Source organism: Mastomys coucha, unplaced genomic scaffold (assembly GCF_008632895.1).
Source record: "Mastomys coucha isolate ucsf_1 unplaced genomic scaffold, UCSF_Mcou_1 pScaffold15, whole genome shotgun sequence".
In the NCBI taxonomy this organism is placed as follows: Eukaryota; Metazoa; Chordata; class Mammalia; order Rodentia; family Muridae; genus Mastomys; species Mastomys coucha.
This window is the reverse complement of record NW_022196897.1, coordinates 167,969,088-167,984,859: the sequence shown is the minus strand read 5'-3', so window position 1 is coordinate 167,984,859 and position 15,772 is coordinate 167,969,088. Positions and strand designations below refer to the sequence as shown.

Below are 15,772 nucleotides of genomic sequence, written 5' to 3'. Positions count from 1 at the left end.
AAAAAAAAAAAAAAAAAAAAAGAAAAAAGAAAAAAAAAAAAGATGTGACCCATTCTTACCTTTGTACATCAACAGATGATATAGTTGAGCCTTTGAACTTAGGTATGGTCTAAAGGTGGAGGAATAGAAGGCAGATTCTAGGCTTAAAGGGACTCTTGGATCCTATGGCTCACATCTTCCCCTTTCCCATTCTACAAAGCAGAGAAATTTCCCTACAACAATTTCCCTTCAGCCAGAGGACAGAGCTGGTAATTCCCAGTGTGTGGTCCTAGATGATGAGGCAGGAACAGGGATCTGTTCTTGGTTGGTCCTTTCCAATCTCTGGGGCCACTTTTCCATGAGTCAGAGCCTAAGTGAGGATATTCGTGCATGGCCTTACCTAGTGGTTTTCCATGGTTCCAATATCCCTTGAAGTAACAGAATTCAACTGATTTCCCCATGTTCTTCTGTACTGTCTGGTCCTTTCTCAAGCTGGCTCTATCATTTGCTGGAGTTGGCCTCACAGCTGGGATAGTCATGGTCTCCACCCAATTCTGTTACCAGCTCAGCTGCAACATCAATGCTTATCTACCTGGTTGGAGCTGTATGGTGCTGATGAGACCTAGAGCTCCTCTCTTGCCTCACCCAGATGGTCTTTGATGGCCTGAGTCCTGGGGTAGGGGGCAGGCAAAGCAAGTAGGAAAGAAAATTAAACAAACCCCTGACTGAAAAGAAATATTCCAAAAAAAAAAAAATTAACCAATATCATAAGATAGTGAGAAAGGAGAAGCAGCTAAAGTGATCTGGGTGGGGTGCACCCCCTAGAGAGGATGTGACATAAAGCAGGTCAAAGAGGGAGGAACAAGGTAGCCCCAGCTTGAGAAGCCAGGCCAGAGCAGAGGGAACTGAGAAAGGGTAGCACCAAGAGGAAGAGGGAAGGACAAGTGGTGTATGGGGAAGAGGAGTGGGCAGGCATCAGGTACAGGTTTGTGTTTCAGATTACACTGGCTTCAGAGTGGAAGCAAAGTTCTCCACCGGGTGATGAACCAGTTTCTGTTCCCAGGAGAAAATGTGGGTGAGGCCCATGTCTCACTGTCTTATGACAGTTAATCAGTTAATGCATTTTGGAGTTTTGCTTTACAGTCAGGAGATCATTTAATCTCCCTTTCTCCCTCTCCCTCTACTCTTCCCCCTCTTCTTCCCCTCCCCCCATCTCCTGCCAACCTCTGTTTCCAGCCTTGAACTTAACATAGAGCACCAGTTAGTCTCACACTTTGAATCCTCCTGCTTCAGCCTTCTGAGTTAGTACTCAGATTACAGGTGTTCACCACCATGCCTGGTGTTTATTTAACTTTTTAAAAGACTACTGTGAGCTGCAATAATGTGATGTAGTGGAATTCACTTTATGTAGCCATGTCATGTCACTTGAGGCTTCATCTTGTGTTTTTAGAAGAAAAATGAGCCCTCTAAATATCTAAGTGTGTGGAGAGGACTGACCCAGCCCAGGATTGCTTGGCTCTTGCTTGGGTACATGCAGGACTATGTAGAGGGATTCCTTCCCCGGCCTGCCCCCAGGAGAGATTAAGCAGGGTAGCCTTTGCTTTCCCTGGTATTGGGTGGCTACTTGGTAGAAATGTCATATGGCTGTCACAAATGCCTCAGCTTGAATTTGTGAGTCACAGAACTTTCTGCTCCCTTGGTCCTTACAGGCTGCATTTATGAAAGTGCTGAGAACTTTGCTCCTGCCTGTGGCATGGCAGAATCCGTACAGGTGCTCTCTGCTTTTCCTCCTCAAAAAGGCATTAATATTAATCATATCAGATGCCCATGCTCATGGCCTCACCCTAACTAATTACATTCAGATGACCTACTTCCAAATGTGGTCACATTCTGTAGAATTTACATAAGTTGGGGGGGGCACAATTCATCCTATCACAACTGAACAAGAACTTTACAGGATTCTCTGCCAGACATCATAGAGCACACCTGTCATTCTTGCTAGGTTAAGATAGGTGATGATGCATGCTCCTAGCACTCAGGAGGCGGAGGCAGGTGGATCTCTTGAGTGAGGACAGCCTGATTGACAGAACGAGTTCCAGGACTACACAGAGAAACCCTGTCTCAGAAAAACCAAAGGGGAAAAATGTTATAGGACAACATGGGCAACTTAGTGAGATCCTGTCTCAGAATAAAAAGAATTAAACGAATGGGTGTTGAGGGTGTGTAGCTCAGCTGTGAATACTTAACTACTATTCATGAGGCCCTGGGCTACCAATTTTTTTCATCAATTTTTTTTTATAGCGCTGGGCTGTATTGAAGTATCATTTGTATACACACACAGACATACACACACACATCTCAAACTGCAGTTGCATAAAGTGTAATTTGATGATTCTTTATTCTATCAGATGTTTCCTATGAGCTTTTCAGTACTCCTCCCTTGTTTCACCTCAGGCTTGGACACCCTCCTCAAACTCTTCTTGTGGAGGGACCTGCCCTCCTTCAGTTTATTTTCCTCAGATCAGCACACTTATGTTAGCAGCCATCCTTTTGAGGTGGGAACAGTCAGGGTGTGCAGGGACCCCTTCAGGAATACAGATCTGTATTAGAGTCCCTTCTTCTTTTTTTTTTTTTTTAAAGATGTATTTATTGTTATAGCTCAGTACACTGTCTTCAGACACACCAGAAGAGGGCGTCAGATTTCATTATGGATGGTTGTGAGCCACCATATGGTTGCTGGGATCCGAACTGAGGACCTTCGAAAGAGCAGTCAGTGCTCTTACCCGCTGAGCCATCTCGCCAGCCCTAGAGTCCCTTTTTTTGATGAGAGGATCTGTTGATGGATGTTCTCTTGGGTCTGTCTCTTCACCTCTCGAAGGGCATTGGGGCCATTTTCAAATGCAGCTGTTGAGTAGAACTGATATTTGTGCACGCATCCTCAGACTTCATTGTTTCTGACTGTAAGTCATGATTATGTGGTGTTGGGCATTTGTGTTGTCTGCTTTGATGTTTTGAGACAAGGTCTTGCTTTATAACAGATCTTGCTCTAGCTGACTTTGAATTTATGACCCTCCTGCCCTGGCCTCATGAATACTGGAATTACAGGCATCTATAATCTGGATCTACTCTTCAAGATACTGCCAATCACTTAAAAATGGCTGTGTCCGCCCTTATTCCCCTCAGCAGCATATGAAGTTTCCTGTTGCTTTCATGTCTGTCCATTGTGATTGTGGTCACTCTAGTGGCTGTGTAGGGGCCCCTCGTGATTTATGTTTGTGTCTTGCTGGTGGCTGAGTTTAGTCACTGATGTATCTTTTCTGTGCCATATTTTTTCCCTTAGAGTTGTAGGAAAGTGATCATGAGAGAAGTCTTTGTATCCATAGTCTCTTCCAAGTCCGTAGGGTCTGTAGGTCACTGATAAAAGAATCTGAATAGTTGGGCTATTCGTGACATTTTTAAGCAAAAACATTTTTATTGGTGTTTTTATTACCATCGTCATCATTATTATTTTATGGTGCTGGAGATTGAACCCAAGGCTTGGAAAAACATGCCGAGTAAGCTTCATTCCCAATACATAAAGGGAATTTCAAATAAAATAGTTAACTGAAGTTAAGTCAGATGTGAGAAAAAAGTGAGATGAAGTTTGAATGTGGCCAAAGCATTTGATGTTTGAGAGGAATGTTTATATCCGAAGTGTCATTCAAAACAACAGAGAGGGGCTGGAGAGATGGCTTGGCGGTTAAGACCAAAGACTGCTCTTCCAGAGGTCCTGAGTTCAATTCCCAGCAACCACATGGTGGCTCATAACCATCTGTAATGGGATCTGATGCCCTCTTCTGGTATATCTGAGGAGAGCTACGGTGTACTCATATACATAAAAAACAAAAAACAAAACAAACACTTAAAAAAACAACAGAGAGGTTTTGGTTTTTGTCTTTTGTTTCCCCCTGGGAATGTGCCCCAGGAGAAGAGCCTGAAGCTAAGGCTTCTATGGCACTATAAGGAGTGGCTTGAACTTGCAGGAAACAAGTCTCTAGGTCACCAGCCCTGAGTGTGAAAGTGCCTAGAACCATCATGTTGGGATGTGGCAGAAACACTAGATCTAAATTATATCCAGACTTTGTTGAAGCTGACTTTGAACATGAAATCTTCTTGCTTTCACTTCTTTAGTTCTGGGACTATAGGCATGTTCTACTAGTCTAGTCATGGTTTGACATTTTCATTAAAATCAATAGTCTTCATGAAAGAGCTCTATAGGACCAAAGGAAGCACTCTACCCAATCTGTTCCTTACCTCAATACATCAAGCAGCAAATTAAGTCAGTGCCTGGAAGTCTTTTGTGCATTTTAAGGTGTGCTATTTGGCCTTTTCCCATGGGCATCAGTCATTACATGGGAAGCTGGGGTGGATAGTAAGTATCCCATCTCTAGTAGGATAGCTCCTGCTTGTAACTTTTCTTAATCATAGTTTACATTTACTTTATATAAAAGCTAATATTTGTGACATACAATAAAGTCCTTAAAAATTCATAAGTTTTCTTTGTTTATATTTTATATTTTTATTGTTTACATTTATTTTTTCTTTTTGTTTTTTTAAAGATTTATTTATTTATTTTATGTATATGAGTACACACTATAGCTGTACAGATAATTGTGAGCCTTCATCTGGTTGTTGACTTTTAGGATCTCTGTTTGCTCCGGCTAATTCTGCTCCCACTCCGGTAGAGTCCGCTCGCTCAGTCCCTGCTTGCTTTGGCTCAAAGATTTATTTATTAGTATATGTAAGTACACTGTAGCTGTCTTCAGATGCACCAGAAGAGGGTGTCAGATCTCATTACGGGTGGTTGTGAGCCACCATGTGGTTGCTGTTATTTGAACTCAGGACCTCTGGAAGAGCAGTCAGTGCTCTTACCTGCTGAGCCATCTCACCAGCCCCTTCTTTTTGTTTTTGTTTTTGTTTTTTTTATTGGATATTTTCTTTATTTACATTTCAGATGTTATCCCCTTTCCTGGTTCCTTCCCCAGAAACCCCCTTCCTATTTCCCCCTCCCCCCCTGCTTCTATGAGGGTGTTCCCCCACTCACCCATTCCTGCCTCCCCGCCCTGGCATTCCCCTACACTGGGGCTTCAAGCCTTCACAGGACCAAGGCCTCTCCTCCCACTGATGCCCGGCAAGGTCTTCCTCTGCTACATGTGTGGCTGGTTTGATTGGTGGTTTAGTCCCTGGGAGCTCTGGGTTGGGGGTTCTGGTTGGTTAATATTGTTGTTCTTCCTATGGGGTTGCAAACCTCTTCAGATCCTTCAGTTCTTTCTCTAACTCCTCCATCGGGGACCCCATGCTCAGTCCCCATCTGTATTTGTCAGGCTCTGGCAGAGCCTCTCAGGAGACAGCTATATCAGGCTCCTGTCAGCAAGCACTTCTTGGCATCCACAATAGTGTCTGGGTTTGGTGACTGTGTATGGGATGGAGCCCTAGGTGGGGCAGTCTCTGGATGGCCTTTCCTTCAGTCTCTGCTCCACACTTTGTCTCTGTATTTCCTCCTGTGAGTATTTTGTCCCCCCTTCTAAGAAGGACCAAAGCATCCACACTTTGGTCTTCCTTCTTCTTGAGCTTCATGTGGTCTGTGAATTGAAAAAAAAATTGTTTTTATTTTTATTTACATGTATGTGTATGTGGATATATACACCACTGCAAGCCCAAGAAGACCAGAAGAGGGCATCAGGTTCCTTGGAGCTGAAGTTAAAGGTGTTGCAGGTGCTGGGAAACAAACTTAGGTCCTATTCAAGAGTGGCAAATACTCTTAACTTCTGAGACATCTCTTCATCCATGTTTGTAACTTATAGCTGAGGACCCTTTACCATTAGTGCTGGATAGACAGAGTTCTGTTCTTGCCAGGTATGACTCTCATGGTTGGAAAGTGAAGGCTGCATGTGACTGAGCAAGTGTGCCTATCACTCCTCCCCCAGCATCACTGTACATCACACTTCTGCCACTTACATCTGAGGGGTTCATGTTTGCATGTGTTTTTTTTTTTTTCTGTTGAAGATGTTGGGTCCCATGACCTCACTGCCTGGCTAACTGGACTGAACAGAGCTCATACACACTTGCTGTCTCCCTTTGGGTGTGTGGACACCAACTGGAGCCTCTGGTGTAATAGGTTTCTCATTCCCCAGCTTTGGCGTGGAGTTAGACTCTGCTTGTTCTGTTGGGTCTGTGGTTTAAAGTAACACACACAGAAAGGTCAGGCACCTTATTGGCTGGCATAAGACAGGTCCTTCAGCTGCCACCCTCCATTCTTTGGAGTCATGGATATATTTGCACTATTCACAGTGTCCTGAGAGTTTGAGTGGAAAATTTCGCAGGTCCTTGTCAACTAATCAGGGTGATTCAACTTTAGCAGATTGGTATATTCAGGTTGGAATCTAGAGTGAATTCAGGCTGTTTTAGTGACCACTCTTGTGAAGCCTGTTTCTTTTCTTTTCTTTTTTCTTTTTTTGGTTTTTCGAGACAGGGTTTCTCTGTGTAGCAGTGGCTGTCCTGGAACTCACTCTGTAGACCAGGCTGGCCTCGAACTCGGAAATCCACCTGCCTCTGCTTCCCAAGTGCTGGAATTAAAGGCGTGCACCACCACCGCCTGGCGGGTTTTGGTTTTTCGAGATAAGGTTTCTTCATATAGCCCTGGCTGTCCTGGAACTCCATCTGTAGATCAGGCTAGCTTCAAAGTTAGAGATCCACTTGCCTCTGCCTTCTGAGTGTTGGGATTAAAGGCATGTGCCAGCACTGCCTGGCTTTATTTTTAAGGATCTTTCATCAAATGAGAGGTGTGAAGACTGCAGGCTATGTTGTTTAACCTAATTTTTCAGTTTAGGTGGGAAAACAACTTTGTCTACTGATGGGCAACTTTATTTTGTCTGGATATTTTAGCTGTTGTATGCAGAATTCTGTCTAGAACTTCAAGTCCATTATAGTCCTAGAAGTTCTTCAGATATCTTGCCCAGGGACAGGGCTGGTACCCACCTGCCATTTGCTGTTTGAATGGGTCATGATGTCATACCTCCTTAGCTCATCTGTGCTGCAGAGCCTGTGATGATGAGGCCTGCTGTCAGCATTTGTCTCCATTGCCTCCACTCTGTCCTGGCTTGGCAGCCTGTGTGCTGGGTGGATGCTGACCCTCTTCATGTCCATGGCTGCCATTTACCTTGACTCATTTCACGGCAAATGTGTTTTATGTGTGGGTAACTGTTCTCTTCTTCTCCCCACAGAGTCTATAGAAGATACAGCAGCAAGACTCCCAGATGAACAACCGAAAGGAAGATATGGAAATCACTTCTCACTACCGGCATCTGCTTCGAGAGCTCAATGAGCAGAGGCAGCACGGAGTCCTCTGTGATGCGTGTGTCGTGGTGGAGGGCAAGGTCTTCAAGGCACACAAGAACGTTTTGCTTGGGAGCAGCCGCTACTTTAAGACGCTCTACTGCCAGGTACAGAAGACATCTGACCAGGCTACTGTCACTCACTTGGACATTGTTACAGCCCAGGGCTTCAAGGCCATTATTGACTTCATGTACTCTGCCCACCTGGCTCTCACCAGTAGGAATGTCATTGAGGTGATGTCAGCTGCCAGCTTCCTACAGATGACGGACATTGTGCAGGCCTGCCATGATTTCATCAAGGCTGCACTGGACATCAGCATAAAGTCAGATGCCTCAGATGAACTCTCAGAATTTGAGATTGGCACCCCAGCCAGCAACAGCACAGAGGCGTTGATCTCAGCTGTGATGGCTGGAAGGAGCATCTCCCCATGGTTGGCTCGGAGAACAAGTCCTGCCAATTCTTCTGGAGACTCTGCCATTGCTAGCTGTCATGAAGGAGGAAGCAGCTATGGGAAGGAGGACCAGGAACCCAAAGCTGATGGCCCTGATGACATTTCTTCACAGTCTTTGTGGCCTGGAGATGTAGGTTATGGGTCTCTGCGCATCAAGGAAGAACAGATTTCACCATCACATTATGGAGGGAGTGAGCTTCCATCTTCCAAGGACACTGCAATACAGAATTCTTTATCAGAGCAAGGTTCTGGGGATGGCTGGCAGCCCTCAGGCCGGAGGAAGAATCGGAAAAACAAAGAGACTGTCCGACATATCACCCAGCAGGTGGAGGAGGACAGCCAGGCTGGCTCTCCGGTACCCACATTCCTGCCCACATCAGGATGGCCTTTCAGCAGCCGAGACTCAAGTAAGCCTTTCTTGCTACAGGCTGGGTATAAGCAGCCCAGGTCACTGTGATGACCTCACAGATGTTGGCGAAGTGGCACATTCCCATATTCACACTAGTGGCGTCCTATAATCACCTTATTTATTTATTTGTTTGTTTTTGTTTTTTGTTTTTTCCAAGACAAGGTTTCTCTACATAGCCTTGGCTGTCCTGGAACTCACTCTGTACACCAGGCTGGCTTCAAGCTCAGAGATCCACTTGCCTCTGCCTCCTAAATGCTGGGATTAAAGGTGTGTGCCACCACCACCTATGGTCAGCTTCTAACACTGTGAATTAGTGTGACTGCAGGGAATATCCTCTGCATAACTCAAAGGCTAAGATGACTTTGGATCCCTAACAACCCTGGTGTATCCATCACATCAATACAGCTCTAGCATGCAGAAGCTGCCTGCTCGGGGCTCCCATGAAACCAACAAGATAAGCTGTAGTAGAGTCTGTTGCTGGAACAGTAGAGAGTCGGTTGAACAACCTCGTCCATTTTGAGTTGGCTGCTTTTCTTCATGCATTGACTTTTCCTTGATTCTACCAGGGCCACACAGAGTCAGACTAAAGTGGATCTCAGCTCTGTTCCCCACCCCAAACTTTGACTTGGCTCTTGTAGTACTTGGTCTTTAGTTTCTTGCTGCCTCAAACTGGGATGTAACTGAAAGCAGCTTTACACTGAGGGAGGAATATGTCTCATGTCACAAGTTGTCACAAACGTGTATTACTCTTGCTGAGAATGAGAGTTCAATTCCTAGCATCCATGTCTGGCGGCTCACAAACACCAGTAACTCTAGCTTCAGAGAGGCCTGATATATTTGGCTTCTGTGAGCATCTATGCATATACCACCACTCGTATACTTAGATTTTTAGAACTTTTATTTTTCTTATATTTATGGTGGAGATTTATTCATTTTATTTTGTGTATGGGTATTTTATCTGCATGCACAGATATATATATATGTGCCACAGGCATGCCTGATGAAATGAATCTCCTGGAACTGGAGCTACAGACAGTTGTGAGCTGCCATGTGGGTACTAGGAATTAAACCCAGGTCCTCTAGAGGAGTAACAAGTACTCTTAACTGCTGACCTGTCTCTCCAGCCCAAACTTTTATCTATTTATTTTATTTTTTTTAAAGATTTATTTATTATTATACATAAGTACACTATAGCTGACTTTAGACACACAAGAAGAGTGCATCAGACCTCGTTGCAGGTGGTTGTGAGCCACCATGTGGTTGCTGGGATTTGAACTCAGGACTCTCGGAAGAGCAGTCAGTGCTCTTACCCACTGAGCCATCTCACCAGCCCCCTATTTATTTTATTTTTAATTACATGTGCATGAGGGGAAATGGGGATGATATATGCACATGATTCTAGGTATCCACTGATGCTAAAAGCAGATGTGATCTTCCCAACATGGATGTTGGGAGTCAAACTTGGGTCCTCTACAAGAGCAGTATACTTTAACCATCTCTCCAGCTCCCTTCTTCTTGTCAATATTTTTTTTCAAAGATTTATTTATTATGTATTTATTATAAGTACACTGTAGCTGTCCTTAGACACACCAGAAGAGGGCATCAGATCTCATTACGGGTGGTTGTGAGCCACCATGTGGTTGCTGGGATTTGAACTCAAGACCTTCGGAAGAGCAATCGTTGCTCTTACCCACTGAGCCATCTCACAGCCCCTCTTGTCAGTATTTTAAACTGAGCACTTCACTGGTGTTAAGTATATTCATATTGTACTACTATCCTTCTCCAGAACCTAAATTTTTTTTTAGATTTATTTATTTTTGTATGTTTTTATTTCTTTTGTTTGTTTTTAGAGTTTGCTTTTTGATACAGGGTTTCTCTGTGTAACACCCCCGCTGTCCTGGAACTAACTCTGTAGACCAGGCTGGTGCCAAACTCACAGAGATCTGCCTGCTTCTTCCTTCTGAGTGCTGGGATTAAAAAAGGCATGCACCATTATTGCCCAGCTTTGTATAAATATTTTGCTGGTACTTATGTGTGTGCACCATGTGTGTGCTTAGTGTTGGTGGAGGTCAACAGAGGGCATCATATACACTGGAACTGGAGTTGTGAACTATGGGAATCATTGGTTGTAAACCATGGTGTGGATACTGAGAGTGAAAACTCTATCCATCAGTCAGTACTGATCAGTCAGTAATCTTCCTGTGCTGGAAGGCCTCTCTGCTTTGACATTCTGTTGCTCTTACTCATTCAAATTCTCAGGGCTGATTAATGAGGCCAAGAATATAAAGGCTCTTATCTTACAAGCTGGACAAACTGAGTGTGATCCCTGAGACCTCCATAAAGATAGGAGGAGAGAGAACCAACTCCTCAAAGTTGTCCTCTGATCTCCGCATGGGCACATACCTGCATGTATGTACACACATACACAAACACATGCAATACAAATTATTTTGGAAGACTTTAATTTTTATCTTATATGTATAAATATTTTGCCTGCATGTATATATGTACATCATATGCATGCTTAGTGCTCATTGAGATCAGAGGTCAGAAGAAGGTGTTGGATTACCTGATATTGGAAAAGGTGGTTGTGAGCCACCATATCAGTACTGGGAACTGAACCTGAGTCCTCTGTAAGAACAAGTGCTCTTAACTGCCGAACAATCCTCTATACACACTTCAGTTTTATTTTTAAAGCTCTCCATTGCCTTGTGCTTCCAATACTGAGCTACAAACTACAGAGCTAGAGCCAGACTCTGAAATGTTTGTAAAAGTTGGTTTTGCTCAGCATTGCTCCACCTTTGGCTGAGTCATTTTCTTTGCTGGATATCTTGAGGTTGGGAAGATACTGAGCAGAGTCCCTGGGCTGTGCTGACAAGGTATCAGTGACATTTGTCACAGTTGTGACAGCTACAGATATCTCTTGACATGTACACATGTCTCCAAGTAGCCCCCATGCTCCCTAGGGATGGACTGAACTGAATCAGAAGAATGTCAGTCATTTCCTGATAGGTGTCCCTTGGAGAGGTACTTAGGGCAGTAGACATGGATAGTGATGGCTGCCTCCTGGATTTGCTTAATCAGTTTTGACCCAAACCTGGTGAATGCTGAGACTTTTGGGGTACATTTTGAGGCTCAAGGATGTTGGGAGGCATCCTCCACTTGTCTCAGAATACATGTGTGTGCCGAATGAGTTATCCTACAAGTGACAATGCTGGGGGCATGTATGCCATAGGAGTCAATGGTAAATTAGGAAGTGGAACAATTCCAGAGCCTGTGGGCTGGAGGTTTCAAATGCAGCCAGTGAGCAGAAGGTGTTTTCAGAATCCAACAAGTGATTTTGGCTGTATACTTTCCTTAGTCTTAAATCCTTGGGTTGCCAAGGCAACTGTGAACTGCCTTTGCTTGGGGATTCTGAAGGCTGAGATAAGGATGTGAGATGTAGGCTGCAGCGTGGGATGCTTCCTGCATGTCATGGTAATGTGCCATTCGTTGAGCCTCTGCCACCCTAGCTCTCAGATTAAGATTAGGAAACATAAATCATGACACTTGACAGAGGTCAGTCTATTTTCATTAAAGACTTAGAGATTGATATATTATTTATAGTAGGAGAAAAGGCTCTATTTTAAAGATACACATCAGGCAGACAGACACATGTCAGGTGCCATTTAGGACTTTGTGAGCAGTTGCTCAGATGTGAAACTGAGCTGAGAGGTAGGTCCTGACCATTTGCCATGTCCTCTCTGTGTATCCCTATCCTGGTTCCTGGATCACTTAACTTTACAAGTGATTTTCAAAACAAAAATGCATTAAAACCCACAGGTCTGAAAAAGCAGTGTTAAAACTGATTTCATTTATGTGCTTGCTGGTGGAAACTGCCTTAAATAAGCATATCAGTTGTACATAGCCATGTGATGGACACAGGCAAGCCTTCTGGCTAGATACTCATCATTCCTCTCTGGAGCTTCCTAGTGTGGAGCCTCCCCTGATCCATCTGCAAAGAGAGGTCAGTGATGATTCTCATGGTAGCTAGTGACATGTCTATGAGGTGAAATAGTAACTAGCTCAGACATGGTGAAGAAACATTCCAGGGCCTCCAGCTACACTCACTCCTTCTTAAAATACATTGCAGGCATCAAAATGTGAAGCTATTTTAGAGTTAAAGGTTTTGTTGAATTAATGTACTGGACTTTGGGAAGATTGAACCTGCACATGTTGGGATTGATCAGGACCTCAGTGCAGATCTAGCTGAAGATGAGGGATTTGGGGATGCAGTATGACCACACTCGGTGGAACTTCCTTGTCTGGGGGATGGATGGCACATGCTTTCAGGATGAACCTCTTTCTATTCCTCTCTGGATCAGATGCAGCCTACAGTTCTCTTCCTATCGCATCCTAGCAGTGAATGGGAGCTAAGGGGAGAGCTCAAAGCCTCCTAGACTATCATAGCCATCCTGGTCCACACAATGTAGATAGGAAGACTTACAGGATAAAAACCATGTGAGCCTATCTCTGTTGCACATGTACAGATTTCTTGGTTGTGAAGAGTATCAGTGCTGACTAGGCTTAGACATTTACTATGCTGTTGATAAAGTCACTTTTTCATGCGGTCGTTTAGACAGCATAACAAATTTGATCATCTTTGTTTTTTAAAATTTGTTCTTCATTCATACATTACATCCCAACTGCAGTTTCCTTTCCCTTCACTCCTTCCAGCCCCTCCCCTCTCTCATCCCCAGATCCACTTCTCTTCTGTTTTCCTTCAGAATTGATCTTTGTAAAGAAAATACTCTGTGCCTGGTGTGGCTTTGAGGGGAAGGTGACATCACCTGGGTCAGCCTGCCTACATCCCACATTCCATAGCACTGATCTGGGCTTCACCTTTCTCCACTTTCTCTGCTCATCATCTTGCCTGTGTGGTTTTCCTCTGAAATATGACAGATAGAAGTCAGTTCTGACTGGACCATGTTAAAATGTTTAGGGTGGCAGCTGGTGACCAGACTGGCAATATTGGTCTTTTGGGGGTGGCTTTGTTGAAAGGAGGACCATTGAGGTGGAAAAGTTGGTCACACTCTCCTGCCAATCCTGAGAAGGACAATGCTCTTGCCATAAAACAGGGTGAACTTCTAGATCATTTTTGAGTTGAGGAGATTGCTGAGGCAGGTTTCTAGTCACCTTGGGGTACCTGGCAGAGCTGGTAGTGTGTGGACCCTACCAGGAAAGTCCAAATAGTGCCTCCTGGTCTGGTGGAATGCATCACCTGGGCTGAGGAATGAAAAGACAGGACAGCTGTGTGGAGAGATAGGCTTCTGGAAAGCCAGCAGCCACATGACGGGTTGACAGTAGGCAGAGAACTGGAGCCCCAGACACTGCAGGGATTTTCTGGGTTATTGCAAAGAAGATATGATCTGGTAGGATGCCAAGTTGGTGGCATAGTCGCCTTGAGCTGAGCAGTGCTTGTCTGTGGTGGTATTTGTTTGTTTTGCTTTGTCTCACTAGCATATCTCAGTCTGTAGCCCAGGCTGGCATTGAACTTATGACTCTCCTGTCTCCACATTTCAAGAGCTGAGATTAAAGGCATGGCTTATGGTGGTACTTCTGTGGTTAACTTCCTACTATAATGCAGGTCTGTAGCTTGATCACCATGCTATACTCTAGGTGAAGAAGCATCATTGGCAAGGTTCCTACAGAGAAACACTGCCTTTTAGTCACATCCCGGGGCATAGGTTCTCCTGTAGCAGCTCCTGTAAGACCCACCCATCTGGCTGGTCCTGTTTTCATATGAGCTTGGAGTTTTATTCGCTTCCTTTTTTTAGAATGCATAGACTGTGCCACAAAAGTGCCAAGCTGGTGCTGGTGCCCAGTGAGCTGGCCCAGCGTAGCCAGAGATGCTGCACTCCATAACACTATACCTCATATAAATCAAGGAACTTATTTATGTTGTAATGTTCAGGCTGACAGATTTTCTTTTTTCCAAGGCTCCACAATCTGTAATAATTCAGATTAAAACATGGAAATATGAGTGAGAAATCAGTTGGTAAACATATATAATGAATTTATTTATACTATTTTAAAAATTATTTTTTATTGTTGTTGTTATATGTGGTGGTGCACACATACCTTTAATACTAGCACTCGGGAGGCAGAGGTGGCTTATCTCTGAGTCTAAGGCCAGCTTGGCCTACAGAGTGAGTTCTAGGACAGCCAGGGCTACAAAAAGAAACCCTGTCTCAAAAACAAACAAAAAAACCAAAAAACCAAAACAAACCTGATTATTGTGTTTTATGAGTATGGGTATTTTGTCTGATCCTTGGTCCTCTAAAAGAACAGCCAGTATTCTTAACTCTGAGCCATCTCCTCTCCAGCCTCCTGGATTCTGGGATTGTAGACTTAAACCCCACTATGTCTGGTATAATTTCATGTGCTAATTTGAATGCTTTCGTGTAACGGCTTTCTTTGAGATTTTTAAGGTTCAGTGGCAGAGGTTCCAGAATTGATAAAAGAAAATGGCAAACACAATGAAAGTTGTTTTAAAAACTGAGGTTACTGCAAGCTGGAATGGCTCACTGTCTAAAGGCACTTTTTACTCTTGGAGAAGACCCAGGTTCAGTTCCTACCATCCACCTCATTCACAACTGCCTGCACCTCTAGTTCCACAGCATATAATGCCTTCTGGCCCCCACAGGTACTGCATGTAGATCATGCAGGCAAACACCCATGTATCTTAGATAAAAAGAAATCTTTTTTGTTTATTTGTTTTTATTTGTTTTTGAAGACAGGGTTTCTCTGTGTAGCCCTGGCTGTCCTGGAACTCACTCTGTCAACCAGGCCTGCCTCAGTCTCAGAGGTCTGCCTGCCTCTGCCTCCTGAGTGCTGGGATCAAAGGCATATGCCACACTGCCTGGCAAAAATAAATCAATCTTAGAGAAAAGGAGAACGGAGATGTCAGATGTTGCATCCAATGTCTTACCATGGAGAGCTGTGAACAAATATGCACTTGCTACAAATAGGGCATCGAACAACCCACAGTAGGGCATCAAGAGTGACCCACAGCAATTCTCTCAGCATCAGATGTGGTGAACCGATGCTTCATTGATCTTACTTATAGAACACAGGTAAGGGCTACTTTTAGTAGCGGGGTGACCCCAAAAGAGCTATATCACCAAAAACTCCTATTGCAGCTGGATAATGACCACATAGATGGAGTCCCTCATTCAGTTAACCTTTGACCCTTTGTCATTTTTTTGAGACCACAAGACCACACAAAAAATTACATTTATCTGACAGAAAGGTGCTTTCTTCTATGAGGAAACATCAACAAGCCTAGTCTTGAGGTTCACTTTCAAGTATTCACAGCTGCTTCTAAGGTAGTAATAGCTATTAGGTCATAAGGACGACCTTCTACAGCAAATATGCAGCAGAAACATGGGAAGCTGCTGACCCTGCAGTTCACTGAAATGACCAGCACCTTCAACCTGCAACCTGGGGATCACCCATCCCGGAACTGATTCACATGGCTTGGCCTTTGTCCTGTTGGGGGCACTTTGTCAGGTCTGAGT

At 44.1% G+C, this 15,772-nt stretch overlaps 1 protein-coding gene across 4 annotated transcripts in view; it reads left to right on the top strand.

Moving 5' to 3' along the window:
* Positions 1-15,772, top strand: part of Zbtb46 (zinc finger and BTB domain containing 46) — a 97,402-nt gene that overhangs the window by 51,720 nt on the left and 29,910 nt on the right. For all 4 annotated transcript variants that reach the window (XM_031373076.1, XM_031373075.1, XM_031373077.1 and 1 more), the window contains one exon: positions 7,242-8,211. In XM_031373076.1, coding sequence (XP_031228936.1) covers positions 7,275-8,211 — 937 coding nt within the window. In that variant the 5' untranslated portion in view covers positions 7,242-7,274. The remainder of the gene's footprint in view (positions 1-7,241; positions 8,212-15,772) is intronic.